This window comes from Xiphias gladius, chromosome 14 (genome assembly GCF_016859285.1).
Source record: "Xiphias gladius isolate SHS-SW01 ecotype Sanya breed wild chromosome 14, ASM1685928v1, whole genome shotgun sequence".
NCBI classification, from domain to species: Eukaryota; Metazoa; Chordata; class Actinopteri; order Istiophoriformes; family Xiphiidae; genus Xiphias; species Xiphias gladius.
Window position 1 is genome coordinate 6,254,505 of NC_053413.1, and position 21,540 is coordinate 6,276,044.

Genomic DNA, 21,540 nt, shown 5'->3' on the forward strand with positions numbered 1-21,540 from the left:
GCAACACAATAAAGCACCAAATTCGAAGCATTCAAAAGAAAAATGGATAGCATCAGCATAGCGATCAAGAAATGGGCAGGACTAGCTAACACAAAGCAGGGCATTATGGGAACAGAAAGAAGAGAAATTTCCATTCCAAGTGAAAGTAAGTGGAGTACTGTTTACAAAATACTACAGATGTGGATTATTTAAAGATTCTTTAAAGTGGTTGATTTCCATTTGCTGCAATACATAGTATTATGTTTTGTATTCATGCTGTGTGCAACTAATGTGTATAAGGTCACAGTATTCACGGTGCAGTAACCCCACACTGGTTCCACTGGTATTTGCTGTGCCATAGAGATCAAACCAAGAAGTGCCCACGGCAGACAATGCAGTGCGGTGTAAAAGGTCAATTCTAATCTAACTGGCTCTGACAATTCCTGATCTTTTTGATGTTATGGTTTAGTCTGTGTTTCCGCTCTTTGAGTGCTCTATTAGCATAGCTAGAAAGACGGGAAGTTTGCAAAGCAGAAACAAATTTAAAAATGATTATACTGTACATACTCTTAGTTCAACATTTTTGGGAAATATGTTTAATCACTGTCTTGCTGAAAGTTAATGGGTAAAATTGATACCACTCTCGTGTCTGTAGGCTTATATGAAGCCGCAGTCAGCAGCTAGTTAGCTTACCATAAAGACTTTAAAATGTGGGAAACAGCCAGCCCAGCTCTGTCCCAGGCTTAGTAAAACAAGTAAGTGTATTTCCTAAAAATGCCAAACTTTTCCAAATATTGTCCCATGTTCTCAACTTCAGCCTGTCAACAAACTCATAACTCTCTTTAGCAACATGGCAATTATTTTAACTGTAAATAATGTATGAAAAAAACAGACAAATTGTGTTAGATTTAGAGGTTTGCTCTGTGTAAAAAAAAAAAAAAATTTAAAAGGTTATCTGCCTTCGGAGGACTGATAGTGATCACGTTTTAATAATTTTACAGTCTGTAGATCCAGTATAATTGATTAAATGGGTAGATGTGGTGTAATTTGAAATGTTTTTGTTAGCTGGCTCCACATGCTGCTGTTCATTTCTGTTTCTGAAAAGCATCAAGCTAAATGAGATATCCACACAGGATCCACAGACAGTAAGTCATACATTTACCACCTCATGTCAAAAAAAACTGTCACTTTAAGTTTTTAGGGGTTCCACCAAAATTGCCTGCAGCTAATAAAAAAGGAGAATAGAAGACACACACACACACACACACACACACATTGAATGATAGCTCTGCTTTAATGAGTTTTATCCAGCCAGCCAGTAATCAATAGGATCACAGAGATGAACAGAATAATGCTCTTTTTTTTTTCCTCTCACTAAGTTAAAAAAGGGGGGAAGGACAATGGGTTTGGGGGGCAATTAAGACAGGTTTTAAGTTTTAGTCTGGGGTAAAATTGTGCTGTTGGCAAGATTGTTGAGGCCTGAACTTCTTCAAGTTCAAGACAACTACTTCAGATTTCGTTGACTAGTGAGGAGCCTTAGGTGGGTGCATGTCCAAATCCACCTAAAGAATCACATCATCTAGAAATACGTCTACCCCAAAGAGATTTTTTTTTGGTTATTTATTTATTTTAAACAATGCTACCTGTCACTGCTTTCCTCGCCCACTTAAATCATCCTGGATTTCCCCTCCTGCCATGTTCCACACCCCAGGCATTGCTTGATTTCTTATGGAAATATATCACTTAATCTCATGTGGATTATGATTTTATATAACACAAAGTAGTATAGAGAACATACACTAGTATTTCCCACCATCATAGCGCTCTGGTGCTTATGAGGATAACAACGAAGGAGTTTGAATTGGGTCTGTTTTGCAATTCAAATACCCCCTTCCCCTCCATGTCTACCCATTTCTCTCCTTTCTCCCCAACATTTGTTAGGCAATTACAACCAAACAAGGACATAATAGTCCGGTCTGCAAGCCTCAGCCTTCTCTTTCAAGTCCAGCCTCTCTCTGAGACATAGACAGGGGCCAAATGTGTACAACCACCATGGAAAACACGCAGTAGTACACACACAGAGAGCCAATAAAAGACAGGTGTGGAACAGTGCAATAACTGAATACAGCGGGTTGTCAGCTTCAAAAGCTAAAGGTACAAGGCCACCATTGATCTTGGCTGATAATTGTACACCCACCGCCCAAGGTAAGAGCACTAAAGGTGGAGAAAAACACACAGGATAGGGAGGTATGAAAACAGGGCAGGAGGAGTAAAAATGTGTTTGCTCTTTTTTTTTTTTTTTTTTTTTTTAAAAACACACACACAACTTTCAATCACACATGTTGTACTGTTAGACAACTGTAAGAAAATGAGCTGTTGTTGAGGGATGGCGCTGAGCAAACAGTACCAACAGCAAAGAATGCCATTTTTGCGTGCTACTGCAAACAAGTCCAGAGTGGGAATGGCATGGCTAGAAATCATAGCAAAAATGTGGCTGAAACACCTGAGGCCAGGTTTAAACAGAAAGCACATGAGGGAAAGAGACAAAGAGAGAAAAGAAAACAATACTAGACATACTGCAGGATACAGCATGAAAAAGGGTAGACATTGTTTATAAAAATTAAGTGTTGCTAGAGGTTCTTTTGCTTTAAAAGAAATAATCCACATACTTTTTCCATTAATTTAGTGCTGATTTTTTTTGTATTTTGCTGATGTCTACTTTATACTTTAAAACAATGTTGATAATTTCTGTACTCTGTACATGACAAGTCTAAAGGGAAAAGTTTTTCTTAGATGTTCCGAAAAAAGGCCAAACTCAAAAAGGCACATGTTCAGAGAAACCTTCCTCCAAAGCATTCATGATGTTGCACTTGGCTGTACACGCACACAAGAAGAGATGGAAGTAGTTATATGAAAAAAGAGCTAGAGAGATAAGTTAAGAGACACTGTTCACTGTTCCAGTAAGTATTTCATTTGAGGCCTTCTAAGGCTGTTAGGCTTGCTGTATGTCCTCACATTGTTGCACTCCTACACACAAACCTCTGTATTTATGTAACTGCTGCTGGCACATGCCTCTTCAAATCTTAAACATTGCAGTCAACAACTAGGAAGCCACCATATTTTTAAAAATAGCAAGTATAAGGAAACAAACAGAAGGAAAAAAACAACACATATACTGTACAGTGGCGGCATCGCTATTTGCAATCGCTGTAAAGGTTTTAACAAAGGCCATCATAGCGCCACATTTGGCTTTGCCTGCTTTGTTGACCTTAAGACAAACCTTCCTGTGTGCTTGATGTACATTTGTAGTGCCCACAACAATCTTGGAGAGTAATGGAAACATCCAGGATCCAGGATGAGACAGCGAGTCTCTCACATTCATGGTTGCTGACATTGAAACACCGCCATAGAGGAGATGTTGCACTGAACCTGAGGAGACCCTTTAACAGGCAGAGACATATTCACTAAAAATCAGGAATGATAAGGTTTATAGGAAAGCATAAAGATTAATCAAGGTTATGCCAAGACCATGTTTTGTTGTGTTTTGCTGCTGTCTCATGTGCAATTGCTAATTTTCACTTCTTACTTGGTGGTTTTGATGTGCTGTCTTGACGACAGATCGTGCGTGAACAGCATCAACGGCTTGGCTCTCCGAGCATGTTACAAATGGGTGTCAATCAACAAAAATCGAAAGAAGACCACAGCGCCGGACATTCTGTTTAACTGACAGGCAGAGAGCAACAAGACTTAAACAAAAGAAGAAACTGCGGATAAGCACTTCCCTAATCCTCTTCCGTCTCACTTTGTGTCTCAAATGTAACGTACAGATGGTCGCCTCGCTGTCTGGTGGAGGACGCACTCTAACAACCTCCGATTAATGTCCTCATGCGCTCTCTCTCACACGCGCATGTGTACAGGTGCCTCTCATTTTGATGAATCCAACAACAGAGCACCTTCCTAATGGCCTCATATTTCACAAGCTTCTCCGAAAGCTAATAAGAGTGCGGGGACGATTTGTTTTACCGATTCTCTCTTTTCAAGTGAGGCGGGCACGGAATTAATTACACTGATTAAATATTGTCTGTCTTGTCTGTGCTGTGCGCTGGGGAAGGGTTGAGGATAGACTTTGTAAGTGTGTACGAGTGCCTTTGGGTGCTAAGTGGCTAAAGTTGTGGCTCAGAATGGGTTCTGCTGTGTATATACATTGACAAATAGATATGCAAGAACAAATGCACTTAAAGGGGAAAAAAAACATGCATTTCAAATTAACGCTCAGGCATCCAGCGATAATTACCACTGCAGTGAAGGTTAAAGCACTTACAAGTTAACAATGTACCATTTCTTCTTTATATGAATGTGATGACGGGGATTTAAATAATATTTGCTTTTTAATAAAACACTTTACTGAACAAAGTTACAAAGTGCTTTAAAACAAAACCCAACAAGACACAAGAATTAAATTACACTACACTACACAAATAAGATGAGACTTGCGGCAAAGTGCCCCAAAAAGAAATTTAAAACTGCATTAATTACACTTTTTGACCACTTTGGGGCAGTGCGACAAGCTGTAAACACAAATTTGATATAATACATTATGATGTTATGGGCTAATGTGTTAGCAAACAGTTCACATCCAGCAGATATGGACAAACTTTAGCAGTTATTTTTTGAGTTGTGTTTCTGGCCACGTGACGAACGTACATACAATACTCATGCTTATTTTTTGCTTTCCACCAACAAGCTGCTAAATGCGCCACTATGTTCTCCTGTTAGTTGACAAGCTTATCTGTCGGCTTTTTGGTGTTAAGCAGGAAGCTTACAGTAGGTTTAGCAGAGCTTTTTAGCTGAAATCAGCTGCTGGCCGAGGCTGAAAACACCACCGATGAGCGTGGTGAGAGTCAACCGTATCAGCAAAGTTGCGGGCCATAAAAGCAAAACAATGAGCTTTAAGAACTTTTTAAAAAGGCTCCATAGAGGCACAGAGTCTGGTAATAATACACTGTGTGTCCGTCAATACAAATGACACTTTTCATATTATACATAGTTATTTCATCCATTGCCAGTATAGAAATATTGGTTAGAGCAGCTTTAAAACTAAATCTAAACAATAGCAACAGCCATTTTGGAGAATGATAAATAACTTCAACACCGCAACATAAACAGCGGAGGAAAACTGTAACAAAGGGGAATTTTTAAGTTTCCAGCCTAGAGACCGGACCAAAGAGCAAGCAGTGTGACAGAGGAAAAACATACGTGTATCCCCTCCCTCGTATACATATGCACTGTTAGCTCACTCATAAGGGGATCCAACCTCTGTGAAGTTGTTCATGGTTACTCAGAAGAAGATAAGCCAACATCCCAAGAGTGTGGAAACAGCACAGAGAGGAGCACACCCAGGGTACTGTTGTCAACTGTCTGACCTCTTTCTCACTCAACTTTGATGAATGAATCTTTCCAGCTTCCCCAGTCCTCCAGTCAAAATCACTAACACTTCCTCAGACAGCAGCAGCCTCAGGCATGAACAGCGGAGACAAATGGAAAAGGAAAGTAAAGAAGAAAAAAAAAAAACTTTAAGATCTTGATTTGGCCCACTAACAGCCCTTTACTAAACCTACAGACAGAATTTAATTAAGTGCGAGTCATCTTTTACTGATGTAAGTTACTGAAACAGACAGGGATGAGTGTGTATCAAGACCATAAAAGATGCTGAAATATAGAAAACAGACACACGTGGAGTTACATATAGGTTGATGATTGAGTGTAAGGTAGGTGAAGAAATAAGTAAAAAAGAATGAAAGAAAGGAAAGGGACAGGTAAAGACAGGAAAAAGAAGAGATATGGAATGAAAGATGACAACTGAGCAGTGTCGTTGGATTTGGTCCTGAGAGTTGAGTCAGGAGAAAGATGGGAAATGAGTCAAGCGAGGATGAGCTCACCGCCTCCTTCTTACTTTTATCGCAACATTCTTGAGAAACCTACGAGCGGATTTACACCAGCGCCTCGCAAGCTCTTCCTCAAGAAGGAACCCTGCAGCCGTTCTGCCAGTAAAGTACATGTGAGGAAATACAAGCAAGACCAACCACCAACATCTCCCTACCGCCACCCACCCACCTACCTAACCCGCACACACACACACACACGCACACAGACTCATATAGACACACAGACACACACATTCAGCAAACTGAAGAATCATACATGAATACTTTATCAGTTTTAAGCTGTTGGTCCGACCAAACGAGCAAATTAAAGATGTTACTTTGGGCTGTGGAAGCTTGTGATCTCTTTTTTTTGTTGCTGCATTTTTCTACATTTTAAAACACTAAATTATTAAAGAGTAATTGACAGATTAACCGATAATGAAATAATCGTTAGTTGCAACCCTAGTAAATATTAAATCAAATGAATTGGTTGGGCTCTTCAGACTGTCTGCTTCTTTCCCAGTCATTCACAAGAGAAATCATTTTCATCATTTACACAAAAATTATATTAATCGATTTCGAAATTACATACTGAACAAGAACAGTCACTTCACAGTAAATAAAGGCAGTGCTGGGTATCGCTTGAAATTGCCGGATACTAGTGCAAAAGTTATTTTGAGAGATATAAAAATGTTTTTCTGCAAAGCCCTGTTTGCATTTAACAAAAGTCGATACAATTCCCGAATGTTACATATGGTCAAACACAAACAGACATAGAAGAATTTTGCCTAAATAAAATAGTCTACATTAGGCAAATAGTTTGATAAAGTCCAAAACTGTCTGATCACAGAATAAGTTTGGAAAAAATACAAAACTTGATTTTCCAACTTTTGGTACCTGGCTGTTTTTGAAACGTAGACACATTTCACTCAGTACCAATTATAAGACTAGTTTTAGGATATTTCAGGACCTCAAACGTTTGGAGTAAAGAAGCCCCAGTGTTTTCCGCCCACTGACTGACTGTCCCATACAGTTTAATCCTGTTCAACTTTGTTGCCTCGCTTTGTCACCGTTGCTTCAAAAGACGTCAGGGACCCATTTACAGCTTTATGTAACGTCGCAGAGACAGGGACATGTACACACACATTCACACAGATCCTTCACATACCCCCCTTTCTGTGAACAAGGGGTTTTTCTACAGCTGGATAACAAAGCATGACCCAATAATCCCAAAGCTTGACTCAAAGCTAAAGAACCCCCCCTTACCTCCCTCCTCTTATATCCCTTCCTCCCGCTCTCTGAGGACTTCATAAGGCCCTGGCAAGGGAGCTTCTGGGTGTGCACGTGTGTATGTGGCGTGTACGAGGAGAGGGGGGGGGGGCTTACAAATACAAGCACGCTTAGCTTTGATTATTCTAATTATGACTTGGAGCGAGGAGTAGATTATTACGAACACATGGGCCGATGAGTTGTTGATGAGCTCACGTCCCTTCAGGCCTTCAGTATTACCATTGAAAGAGGCCGACAGACAAGGCCTTTACTGGTAATGTACGAGGGGGAGGGCGTCAGAGAGACGTACAGTCAACTCATTTTCTAATTGCTGATGCATACACAGATGTCTTCAATGGTAAATATTATCAATTTGTACTGAAACGACTATCTTTTCCAAAACAATATCATTATTACTCAACAGCAAACAAGCAGCTGCATATTCGATTTTTTCCTATATATAAGATATGAAAATTAAGAAATTATTTTTAAAAAATTACCCATGTGGCTCCTTGCCTCACTAGAAAAAGGGAGATTTTTTGATTGCTCAAACTGCTTGTGCTTTTTTTTTTTTTTCATTGGCAACAGTTGTCCTCCTCTTCTCACACACTCCTAGTCTGGTCTTAAACTTTCCGTGACCTGGACACTGAATTTGTCAAGTAAGGCAGAGTAGAAAAGCAGATCACAGCCCCCCCCCCGACTCCCTAGCACCAGATCCCATTAGTAATTACCTCACAAAACAAGAGCAATTCCAGATCTGGCTCTGGGCACACCAATTCAGAGTAAGCAGGACAAAAAACCAATCTAAAGATGAGAGTTTACAGGAACAGTTGCTCCTGCTGGGCTTGTGATAGCTGTGAGGAATAACGAAAAAAAATTATTGTATCTCATGATAGCCCAGCTTGTGAGCTCATCGCTTCAGTGTTTTCAGTGTTTCTGGGTCGTTGCGGCATCATAGTTGTGTAATTTTGATTTTTCATTAAATCTGATGTGAGGGGAATTACTATAAGAGTATTTGGTTTGCCCGTATTTGGTGGATATCTTTAAACCTTTAGGATGCCAAACTGCTGCTTCAGCTCCCTTAAAGTAACACACACAGACAAGGGCGGCATAACAACGCACCATCACCCACCTCAACTCGAGAAAGATGCAGACAGGCGGTGACCCTGTCCTGACTAAAAGCAAACTAAATAAAAGGTGTAAATCCAGCAAAAAAGGTATTTGCGTTTGGTGTATAAATGTAACTAGCAGCCCTATCTAAACGATTACCATGCGTATAATGTGGGTCAAAAGTTTAATACGAGTTTTTTCAGACTGCACTTCCCAGAGATGACATATTTTAAACCATGCATGATTCAACATGCATGTGTCAGCACGCAGCCTGGTCTGAGTCCTAATCGCTCCCCACCAAGTTCCTATTACAAAGTACGTGAGGCACGTCCATCTAACTTTCTTAAAAACAAGTACTGCCACTACCTTAAGCGGGGATTATGTAATGCTACGTCAGGTGAAAGCAATCTGAAGACTGTAATTTACAGTTGTGTAACACGATCCTAAATAAGTGCATTGTGTTTGAGCATGCCTGGCCATCTAAATCCAGCTCTGTAAAAGAATAAATAATAAAAACAATTGTTCTCCTGATAACACAGTCTGCAAACCTTCCACAACAAACTGGTTCCCATGGTCCGCAAAGTGAAAAATAAGCCAATTCTTATCTTGTTGTCACACAGCTATTCAGCTCTTCTTGTGTTTTGTTGACAGATAAACAAAACCATGTGCCTCGCCTGCTACGACCGACCTTGGGGGAGAATGGAAACGATTCGCCGGTGAGGCAGTTAAGACTGGAAGTGTTTGCTTAGCAGCTGTGGGCTTTTCTTTTTTTTGTGGACCATTTTAATTTCAACCGAAGCTTATAACCAATGGGATACAGTTTCTTAAATCAGAAAATATTCATCTGGCAGTGCTTCAAACTTTACATCCACTTAAAATGGAGACCTGGAAATGCACAGGCCAGTGTTAACGGATTTAATTCCCTAGATCTATTAACACAAAAGGATTTCACCTACGTTGGAGTACCAAGTTCATGTTTTCGCAATGACAGGAAGTGGTAAAAGTAGTTCATAGTAGCACCCTTGACTCAAATTATGGTTTACAAGCAATCATTTGCATATTGTAAGATTTAAAGTCTTGAGGCAATCAACAAAAGTAAAGTCAAAACAAATCTGACTTTTTAAATTTTGAACAGTTTTATGTTGCTCTTATGTATCAACTCTCTAACGCAGACTCAAACGCGGAAAACTTCTCCGGCCAGACTGCAACCAATCTCACCGAGAGCCCATCTCGCTTTCATATTCATAAGTCTCAAATTTCATTTAGTTATCGGGTGGAATCGATGAGCATTTATGGGAGGCAATTAGAGACAGCAGTCTCACGGAGAAAAACGCAGCAGCCACAGTTTGCAGCACCCCCAAGACACACTGGAGCAACATGAAACCCCAGACAAGCTCCAGTGGCTCTCACACCATATGGCCTCAGAAAGATCCTCTCAGCAGCCGTAAAAGGCGGTTTTTTTTTTGGTTTTTTTTTTGACTATCCATCGGTTTCGTCTCATCAATTTCCCTGATGTCTGAGCTCATTCTGTGGCCGCGTGGAGCCGGGGGTATGAAACTAATGAGAGTGAGTGGGGAAGGAGCTTTGCGGAATGGCCCTTTGTTTGGAAACAGCCTCTCTGCAGCGCTGGAAATGCGAGACGCGTATCGATCATTTCAACTGGAAGGCTTTTGTGTTGCAAGCCACTGGGAGGCTGCGGGCAAACGCACTAATAATAGCTATTTAACGCCATGTGAAGCTACTGTGGGTTTATCCTTAAGAATAAAAACAACACAAAACACTCCCAACGTGTATTTTTTTTTTTTTCCACGTTCGAAGCGACTGCGCTCTTTGTCCGGTCCGACCAGCAGCAGCAAATAAACAAAAAAAGATGTGGGGGATTTTTTCGGATTAACGTTGGATTAATCGTAATAAGAGACCCAATAACCGCCTTTGTTCCTTGCCTAAGCCACCCTCCGCCGATGGTGAGTTGAGCAAAAAAAAAAAAAACGGACTTTGGCACAAACAAAAATAAAGCCCGGACGCTATAACGCTGGGTCTTTTGTATCCGCGTCTGTCAGCCCTCCTCCTCCTCCTCCTCCTCCTCCTCCGCGCCTCCCCTGCCTTTCCGCCGGCGTTACGGCTCCAGCCCGCGCCGGCCGTCGCCCGGGAGCACCCGGAGAGGGAGAACGGTGCCGATAACCGGCCGAACGCGGCTCCTCCTCGCAGCGGGCCCGGGGGCTCGAACGTGAAGGCGAAGCTGGTCAGAGACGCAGCAGCCGGCGGTACAGCCACCGAGTAATGAAAAGCCACAATAGGAAGCCCTTTAATTTTTAAACAGCAGCTGGTCGGCTAAGCTAGCAGGCAGCCTCGTCTCCGCTTCCCTTTTTTCACGGAGGAGCCGTCAAAAGCTCGAAATTCGGTCGCAAATCGTTCCCTTAGACGCCGACTAGACTAAAAACCTACGCGGAGCCAAGTGCGGCTTTCTATGCGCCGAGAACTGACGCTTTGCATACTTTCCACGATAGCAGGGAAAACTTCCATCAATCATCCCCAGTAGATCCAGCAGCAGCAGCAGCAGCGAGACTCGGAAACAGTCCACAGTGTTTGTGCCAGAAAAAAAAAAGCTTCGCCTCGGTTATAGTGAAATACTCCACTTACCGACTTGTAAAACGTTTTCCACACAGCCGGTCTCTAGCAGCCTGATGCCGCGGCGGAATGGCAGTCCGTCTCCCGTTCCCACCGCTCCGGCTGCCCCCACGGTAGCCGTCGTACCGGCGGTAGATCCTCCACCGCCGCCGCCGCCGCCGCCGGCAGTCGTAGCTCCGGACCCGGCGCCGCCAGCACCACCGGTGGCTGCCGACGGACCCTCCTCGCCGGCGACGCGGCACTGAAACGAAGAGTACATACATATCTCCTTTTCGTTGCGGGGAAAAGACCAGTAGACGATTCGGCGCTGGACGGGCTCCGGGATCCGCTCGAAGCGCTCTTCTACTCTCTCGAAGGCCCACTTTTCCGCTACTGCCTTCGCGGCGCAGTCCAGGAGGGACTCCGGGGAACGGTACCGGGAGTTGGTCAACCCGCTGCCGTGGCCGGGCCCTGGGCCGGGACCTCGGGGAGCGGGGCGCAGGCAGGGTCGCTTGCTGGCCGGTGGTATGGAGAAGAGCGGATGGGGGGGCTGTTCTCTGCGTCCTTCCGCCATGGCGAGCCGATCAACACTGACGAGACGGACCGTGTGCGGACACCGAGCAGCAGCAGGAAGCCGATTTCACACACACACACACACACACACACACACACACACACACACACACACACACACACACACAGCAGCCAGTGTCAAACCACACAGGATCTAAGACAAGACTTCCCGTCACAGATTTCAAAATAAGGTTTTGTATTGAGCGCGTGTTGGGCTTTTTGACCGAACTACACAAGACAACAACAACAAACACGTTTTGTAGAATCTTATTGCATCAGGCCTCCGTTCAGAATGCGACCGACACCAGACTATGCAGTTTTGCTGGGCCACAAAAGCTATCAAGGCCGAAATCACCACATTTAGAAGCAGTTCTCTCGGGAGACAACCATGTGAACATTGAAATGTTATTTTTGCAGTTAATTCAGTTCACCATTTATCGACAGATGAACGAATCAGTATTTATTATACCGTTTTCATACATTGGTAGATCCTCTTAAGGATGCATTAATGATGGTTATGTTCATGTCATGTTAGGTCAAATATCAACTTTGTTATATTTCCAGATACATTTCAAATTTCAGGATCACTCTGAGAACCCGTGAACTTGTCACTTGTATCATACATCTTTAAAAGACTGTATCATCTATGATATAATGATATTCCTATCCTTTTTCAGACCTATTTTGAAGTGGTTAAGAGCTGAAGAACACAACAGGTCTCAGGCACAGACAAAAAAAAAGTCTCAAAAGAAGTAAGAATATAATTTTAAATTATAGCAATACCCACAAACATTAACAAAAATATTCTTCTGTAGCATTCTGTCTTGATCTTATCTAGCTATTGTTCTTCTCGCTTCCCTGCTTCCTTATATTAGGTTGTCCACAAAAGAGGAAAGGTATAAGACGTTCTTGAGCAAGAGGGACAAAGTGTGTGAATTTAGAGAATAGGTCAGACTTTGAATCAGCTACTAAGTTGTTACAACCTCTTTTTTTTTTTATTTTAAAAAATCCCTGTTTCAACATCCACTCATCAGATGATTCCAGAGTCAGCAAGTTAGCCAAGGGGAAGAACAGTTATGTGACATCAACAAGCCACTTTAGGTCATGAACTTAGGTTCAATTAATTATCTCTGATAAATTAATTTTATTTATTCAGTCATTTTATTTATTTCCTTATTTGGTTCTGACAACAGTCAGCTAAGTCACTGTTCATAACATCTTATAGATTAACAGAAATTCTCGCCATCATGTCACACAAAATTAACAATATAAATCTAATATACACACTAATATATACCCACCAATAACACTCCCAAATTTTTATAATAATAATAATAATAATAATAATAATACTATAATAATATATTATTATTATTATTTAACTTTAAGTCAGTTGGTTGCCTTTTCCCTAGTTTTGTCTTTTTCCCTCTGTTGCGGAGATGTGGACAAGTGTTCTGGATCCAAAGATAATGTTTTGGAGATGGCATGCACTGTGAAAGTTCTCCATGTCCGCAGCTATTTCATCATCTTTTGTAGTGTGGGCCGGTTCTCCTGTTGCTTTTTCTGGCTTCATCTTCATGTGTCCCTATCACCATTTTCTTCTCAGTCTTTTTGGGCCACTTGAAGAAAAGTCCAGGTGTCAAACTACATTCAGCATGACAGAGGAAAGACAGTGTTTAAAGGCAAATAGTGCTCCCATTCATGGTTGACTGTTGATATTGAGTAATATCTTTTATACATATATAGGATTAAAAGTATATTTATATAAAAAGATATTTCATACTTGATGTCTACAATTTGCAGCAATCTTTTTGTGTATCATTAGTTTGTTGGACTGTTTGTTTGACTTGCCACCACTGAAGGAAGTAAAAGACTTACCATTACTGAAGTAATAGTAAGTCTTTTATTTTAAAAGTCAAATCCGTTCATTTCCTGTCTCTTTGGCTATATGTCTGTCTGACTTGTTATGGCTGTGCAGACAGAGCAAGCATAGAGTTGACAGAGAGAGAGAGAGAGAGAGAGAGAGAGAGAGAGAGCAGAGAAGGGAACAGGGTCAGTAAATGGATGGTAGGTGGAGGATGTTACACATCACTAACCAACACAAAAACAAAACACTCCAGTCTCCAATCAGCATGGCATACCAACTACAGCTCCCAGATCTGCTCTCCCATATTCAAATAGGCTTTATTTTTACATGGATGGTTGTAATTTACCGATGCAAAAGCAAGCATCTGATATAATGTTTAAAAAAACAAAAACAAGGTTAAAACAAGGCAAATAATCAATAACACTAATAAGTCAAACAATACTCCTATTGCCATTTTCCAGTCATTTGTTACTGCTGTAAAATGTATTTCAAGATCATTGTCTGTTCCTTAAAACCAATAAAAACACTTGCTCACTCCTGTACTCTTCCTCTTGCCAGGAAAACAGCAAAGTCCTTGGTATGTGCTCATCTTATATTGAAGCAGATAACGATCCATACTCCTCCTCATGAATAACAAAGTTACTGCTTTTCAAATTAAATTCACACCATTATGTGATATCAATTACCTCAGGTCAGCAAATACACATTCATTTGAATGGGTGTAGCACTCCAGTCTGTTTCCCACAGCAGGACACGGAGGGTTTGGAGCCAACTGTCAGCTTAATAGTTGGGCTGAGGCTTATTTCACAAGAAAACGGAACCTTCTGCTCATGTATTTGAGGCTATACTAAGATCTTAAAGACTTTGCAAGTAATGAAGCAATATTCTGGAGCAAAATCCACAAGGAAAAAATACTCATAGGAAGGTACACAGTTAAAACTGATGTTTCAGTGTATGTTGTTTTGTAAGTACCATGGTATTGTGAAAATATCACAAACAAAAGTGTACACTCAGGAGGAACCTCATTTTACATTTTTATTTAACTATCATTTTTGGCTAAATTAGAATCTGTAATGACTGAGATTTTTTAGTGATATCATTACTGACCACTAGAAGCAGGGCTGGGTTTATGGGGGACGCCCCACAACGGAATTTGCTGCATTTGTGTTTGTTTTTTTTTAAATCAAATTGATAAACTCTGCTGTTAATCTGATAGTATAGGATAATGCAGTATGCAGGAGTAAAACCAAATAGCTGATTATATCTTTTATTCATACACACACAAATTTGACAAGAAATTTTGAGAAGAATCAGAGAGTTGTGACAATGGTAGGCACAGGAGGCGGGTAAATTGACAGTTGAACAATACTGTTTTTACTCTCTGCACTGTTGAGTCTACTACCTCTGCACCACCACCTGCTAAACTGTGATTTGATCATTTGCCAACACATGTGCTGCAGATTTATGTAAACAATAGAGTCCAGAGTGTGCTGTTGGATAAATTATATAATCCTGACAAGCTGTCCACTCTAATGTGGATTTATTTGAAACCACATCTTTTTTCTCTCTGTTATGGCTTTCCATCCACACAATAAGTTTGCTTTTGATCTTACACTCTGTCTTACATTGCGCCGATGGGAAGGTTCTGTCTTGTCCACCGAACCACTTAAAACAAAGCGAGTGCCTTGCAGTCATTAATATGCCAATGTTGGCATTCTTTCGTTTGCAATTGTGATCGAGAGAGATGATTGTGGTGAGCAGAGGGAGTGCAGTGAAATGGATCTGCCGGGTATCAGGATATGTATGTATATAGTATTAAGATTACTCCACCAATCTTTGACTTGCTTTACATTGTTCTCTCTATCTCCGATCTCGACTGGCAATAAAAACAAGCTTGGACTGGTCAGTTATGGGAATGTCCTTGTGGCATCTCTAGACACCATCGCACCGATACATACCCTTTTTGGGGAGGTGCGCGTCAGCTTTGATGTAGCTACGACAGATTGTGCTTAGATGGTTTGCTCAAATGATATCCTCAAACACACCAATCTAAAGGATACTCGATGACTAAAATCTTCTTACAAGTGTAAAAATTTCAACTGAATAAAGTAAATAAAGTAAAGAGTTTGCCATCATCCACCAACTGCAAAATTTGGAGAATTAACATAGAACACAAAAACAACATGTTTCCGCTGGATAGCCAATGTCCTTTTGGACATAGACAGGAGTGCTTCAAGAGGCAAAGAGGCTACAGCTCGGATGCAAGCACTGAATACTGTATAAGCTAGTCATGGACCTGGAAAGGGAACATTCTACTAGGGATCATTTTGGTGCCTATATGCCAGTGATCCGAACATGTTGCCTCCAAGGCTGACTGGGGTTTGGTGCTCTTTGGGTGAAAAAAGGTTTCTTTGGTAATTATGTGGAAAACAGAAACATCTGTGTCCATTAACTTACAATTGCACCAAGCTAAATAAAATCAAACCTCCTTAAAAGAGAGCATTAGCTCTCATTTGCTCCTAACATATATATATAATTTTGTTCTTCACTGACCTTGTAAGGGCAGTTATACTTTTTCATTTTCTCAATAACTGACAATTGTACAAGCAGAGAAGATGTTTCATCAGCCTAGGATAAAGCCAATCTACACATAATGGCTGATAAAAAGCCTGATGAATGGACGCCATGCTTGAAATTAAACAGACTATCTCCTCTGAAGTTGACTCTTTGGAGACACGAGAGAGACATTAGTCACTGAGCACAGAGACAATATCCAGATCTGTCTCTCTCTGTGTACTCCCTTCCCTCTTCTAAAGACGGCTTTTTGGCGTACAATTCTATTGAACAATAGGCCAAAGCCAATGGAGGATGCAACCCGTTACCATGGAAATGATTATGATGGATTTGTGGATAGACAGAGCAGGTAATTGGAAAAAGATTGATGGGTGACAGGGTGAGAGAGAGAGATAGAAAGGGATGGAAAGAGGGAGGGATAAATTACCAAAGCAGCAGTGGGAGGAGAGAAAGCTCTATTACACCCTATCTTTCTGGGATTTACAATTATATAATGATGCATCCTCTCTCTCATCAAGTCAATAGGCAATCACTCTTTCTTGCTTTTGCAGTCACTCCCTCTTCTCTCTTGCTTCCCCCTGTATTAGCCCTTCTTTTTTTGCCATCTCCTGTTTTCTCTCTGTCTCCCCTTCCCATTATTTCTCTCCCCTGACTGCAAAGAAAAAAGTGGATCCATTGTGGGTAATTCCTCTTATTATCACTCAGAGCAGGGAGATGCTATAAAGGGTAGAGATACTCCGGTGTGATGCCGACATACACACACATCCACACAGGCAGCGTCCAGGGGACGTAAACACGTGGTGTGTCTGTGCTGACGCATTTTCAGGTTGTGGAGGAGCTTGAGGTTAGAGAGGCTGTATCATGACTGGAAGTCACTGGTGAGGATACAGAGACCAGATTTGAAATTGTATCGGAGGACGCCGAAAACACAATTCCCTCCCTCAAATGCTGCTTTAAAGCTGCCCTTGAGCAAGGCAATGACCTCCTAGTTGCAGCGGTGAGTCAGCTCTGTGGCCAAAAAACGTACACTGAGGTTGTGCTTGGCAGCTCACAAAGACGAATGTGAACTTTAGAGTAGCTAACGTGCACTTAACCAATATGTATCGATATCATAAGTGGATGAAATGTTACCCCATGGATATATTCTTGGGGCAAAAAATAAGCTGTGTCCCCCCTGTGTTCCCAAAATAAACTTGAAGTTGATTAAACACAAATTTTATTTTACATTATGCACCATGTAAGCACAATATCAACTGTAATAGTATATTAATATAAGACATTAGAAATTAGATTGTGACACAGGACTCTCCGTGAGAATGGGGATAAAATTGGATAAAAATTCAATTTTATTCTATATTAATGAGTTAATTAAATTACAATAAATTAACTGACATACAGAGAACGTGGGGCTTTTGGGGCCCCTGAGGATCTAGAGTCCTGAGGCAGTTGCCCACTTTGCACAGTTGATAATCCAGCCTTGTTTCCGTACAGGGAGCAGACAGAGAGAAAAAGCATTCAAGAGGAGTGTTTCAATTTTGAATGTGAAATTTCCCTTGAAGTAACAGCAACAGCCGATCAGTTCAGCTGAAATCAAAGATGTCTTTGCTAAGTGTATTGTTTGCGTATAAATCTGTAGTGTGAAGAATGTAAGGCACAAAAAACTGTGCCATTTTTCATGCCTGGAAATTGTCTCATTGAGTCTGTTGTGTATGACTTTGACTAGGTGTTGAGTGAGATTTTTCAAAATTACTGTTGATACACTACCTGAGTTTTTGTACCAAAATTATATTATTGTTACTTTACGTAAAGAAATACATGTTTTAAACAAAAAAAAATAAATAAATAAATAATTTTTTTTTCATTTAACAAATCCAAAAATCTCAAATGTTAAACTCAAAATTTGGGGGATTTTTTGAAAACTCAAATTTACTTCTTCTGATCTAAGGCTAAGTTTAAAAACAAAGAGAACAGAAGGATTAGGAATCTTACCACATATTTGTTTCCAGTGTTTTGGCTGGTACCAAAAAAGTCTTGAGTTTTGACACCCATGGTGAGACAACAGGCCTTTTTACAGAAAACATTTTGACATGTCACAGTAGAAAAAGCACAAGTGCAAATATTAGAATGAATGACGGCTGAATCCCATTTAGCTGCTGCAGTCCTGCCTGCTGTGCATGCTAGCTCACTGTACCACTGTCAACGTTGGCACAGTTTTCAAGCTTTGCAAAGGCTGATCTACATAAGCAGAAGACTTTCACACAACTTTCCCCAGCAACTCTGCCATTGTTGCTGTATTTTAAACATCATTTCAGTTTCTCCCTGCTTGAAATGGGGATACTGTTCAGGAAGTTAAGTGTTTCAGTTTTATAGCGCAGTGATGTTCCATGATGGACAATAAGCTCACAGTAACGTGTAGTTCCTAAGAGGTCTGTGAAACCCTGATATGCATATGTGAGGAGATGAACACTTTTTAAAAAAGAGCAATGCAGTTGACTAAAACAATTGAAATTGGTCAATTTTGTTGCCTGTGATGGAACTTTGGAAAGATTTTTAAAATTACAGATGTTTTTTATGTTTGAACTACTACAGCTACTAAAAAAACTGTTCATCTTCACCACCATTCACACATTTTCCCACCACACATTCCATGCACACACACATTCGGCGGTCCAACCACCCACACGCACATTCAGACACACCGGTGCACAGTCACTTGGGCAAGTTGCTTGTAAATTGTTGCTAATTAATCCTTAATCAATGAAAAAGTAATTACATTACCATTATATTTATTTACTCAGCAGCAGAAATGCATTAAAGGAGCCTTCAAACAACTGCAAATCCTCCACACCCACATTTGGCATCTTTTGTATTTAACGTGTGTAGTAGTAGAAAGCAGGACATTGCAGTTTAACCAGCAAGCAGCCATAACATTTGGAGGGATTTACTTACTGTCCAGTTGACCATACACTCAGTTTACAACAGTACACAACCAAGATATTTTTCAGTATTTGTCCAGGTTTGGGGAAGTTGAACAGTCCATAAACGTTTGAGCAACTGCTTTTTGAAAAATCTTATATTATCAATCATATTGTCACACAATATGTAAATATGAATCTTTGTTTTCGTACGCAGTTCCAGTGTGCATCTGCTGGTCTGAGGCCAACCCTGTGGAGTTCACGTAGACACACACACACACACACACACACACACACACACACACACACACACACACACACACACACACACACACACACACACACACACAAACTCTTCCAGGGACAAGATGCTCTTCCTGAAGAGTAAGAGAAAAATAGAAATGGATCTGTGTGTAGCTGGTGAGACCAGGAAGAAAAACATAGGTTTACCACAGTGTGAAGACATTCAACAGACAATGTGTCTATGTGTGTGTGTGCGTGTGTGTCTGTTTGTTGGCCTTGACACACAGCCACATGCACAAACACCTTTTGTCTCCCAAAATCTTGCTAACCAAGGGGCTGACAGCTCGGGAAAATGCTTCCCTTGCCATAAACACTCCAATTGAGCGCTTCAGTACTGGGGGACAATAGAGCAAAAATAAATGCCTTTCTTTCTCTCCCTCTGTCCCTCTTTTCTTTCTTTCTCTGCACCAACGGCCATAATCATTTCAATTTATTTTCTACTGCTGTTTTTTCCTTCCGAGCCCCACTGCTTCATTGTACATTGATATAAAGGCTGCAGATAAAGAGGCAGGAAGGAGAATAGATCTGTGTCTGCATGTTACTGTGTTTGGTCACATGCAAGGCCTCATAAGCTATGACCTGATTTTAAATTAAAGCTCAGTGAGTGGTAGACCACACTACTGTCGAGGGCTGGTTTAAGACCAAAACAGTTCTAGAGATTGTGAACAATCCCAGTATTACTCTCTTCTTGTCTGTTGCTCACTCTGCACTCGGTATACTAAGGTTCAAATGAAAAGGATCATACGTGGCCACACAGAGGTTTTTTAGTAATACTCTTGTGTGTCCTCTGGACCCACATGGGTGAAGCATAAAGTACCTTTTGCCAAAGCTGAAGTCATCTTAAATGCCACCCTGATATTTTAGTTTGAACTGAAACTGCTGTCAAACAAAAGGATGGTGGAAGGAAGATGCTGTATCTCTAAATAATGTCTGAATAAACTGGAATGAAATTTGAAACTGACTTTTTGTCAAAAATAGTTTGGCAGTGTGTAATTTCTTCCCCAACTACATAATGGACTAAATAATCTCAATAATTTAACTTGTTTGACTTATTTTTAACAAACCATATGTTTTTGCCCAACACTAGCTACAATCACTGTCCAGTCACCTTCATCTAGAGTTCTACGATCCATCTACAATGTTTATTAAGAGGGATATGAAACGTTCTTCTGATCTAGCTTTTTTATTTGTCCTTCTTTTTAATTCCACTATTTTTTTGTATTACTAACTCCGACCTGGATCTTAACCATTTTATTGATGTCTCTCGTGTCCTACTCTCCCTACAAAAAGTTAAGCGTGAACATAGGAATAACCTGTAGTGTACAGCAGTGCTTCCAAAATGGTTGAGGACAAGTAATGACAGGCAAAGTTGCCATGAACTAAAGAAAAGAAAAGAGAAATACAAAAACATGTGATTAGTGCTGGGATCCTGCAAAATCAAAACTAGTAAATAAAGTTAAAAAGTCTGTACAATGAAGTGGGACCACGCATGGAGGACATTATGGTATCTGTTGTAGGTCTTTTAAGAAGGACTCCTCTCTGCCCTGCTGAGAGAACAATGATAAACAGGTTTTCTTGACATCCAATTTTGTCAGCAATTCCCATCAAGGTTCCTTTTTCATGTCACATCCCTCCGAGTTATTGGCATTGATTTCTTTCACCACATCCCTGTTGTACTCAACACTGTCTTTGTCCATTTCCTGGAACTGGACAAAGGCTTAAAAAAAACTATGCCGATGTCGCTTAATAAGGTTTTTGCCCCCGCATATTAAGTCTTTGGTAGATTTGTACTGTTCAGCATTTCAGTTGGTTTGACAATAGGAAAACAAAAATGTTATTATACTAATGGTTGTGAATGTGCACAGGTGGTAGATGTTTCAGCTCTGTCCATGAGCATATGAAACATAGAATTAAGATTAAAAAATAAAGTAATGGAACAGAGAGGCAGTGATGTCATGTTTAGGCGCGGATTGCAAGGCCAACACAGTTTGAGCCTTGAGATTGTTGTTTCTATACTTGTACAAATTGGATTATACACATTTAGACGGGGTAAATCCACAGAGGACATCTTGTCAGGAGCAAAGTCTACAACAGTAGAAAAGTAGTGGGTTAGGTAACACAATCATGACAAAATCCTTGTAACCACAGAGGCTGTTTGGGACAGAGAGATTTTCGGAATCACCTTGACATCATCATTATGGAGCCGTGCTGCCTCTTGCTATGAAAGGGGCCAGCCTGCCCCTGTTTAATTACCCTTCCATGCTCCTGAAAACAGTTTTTAAGTGAGTCCTTAACTTCACAGTGATCGGAACCCCGCACGAGAAACGCAGAATCAAAAATAAACTGACCTCAGGTTTGTCAACATGCCGACGAGACAGTGACGATGATGACCCAGACACAAGAAAACAGGTTACTGAAT

The 21,540-nt window shown here is 40.8% G+C and overlaps 1 protein-coding gene across 2 annotated transcripts in view; it reads right to left on the reverse strand.

Annotated features, from left to right (window-relative positions):
* zswim5 (zinc finger, SWIM-type containing 5) overlaps positions 1–11,520 on the reverse strand; it is a 73,021-nt gene extending 61,501 nt beyond the window's left edge. For both annotated transcript variants that reach the window (XM_040143676.1, XM_040143675.1), the window contains exon 1: positions 10,923–11,520. In XM_040143676.1, coding sequence (XP_039999610.1) covers positions 10,923–11,463 — 541 coding nt within the window. In that variant the 5' untranslated portion in view covers positions 11,464–11,520. The remainder of the gene's footprint in view (positions 1–10,922) is intronic.
* Between the last annotated feature and the right edge of the window lie 10,020 nt (positions 11,521–21,540).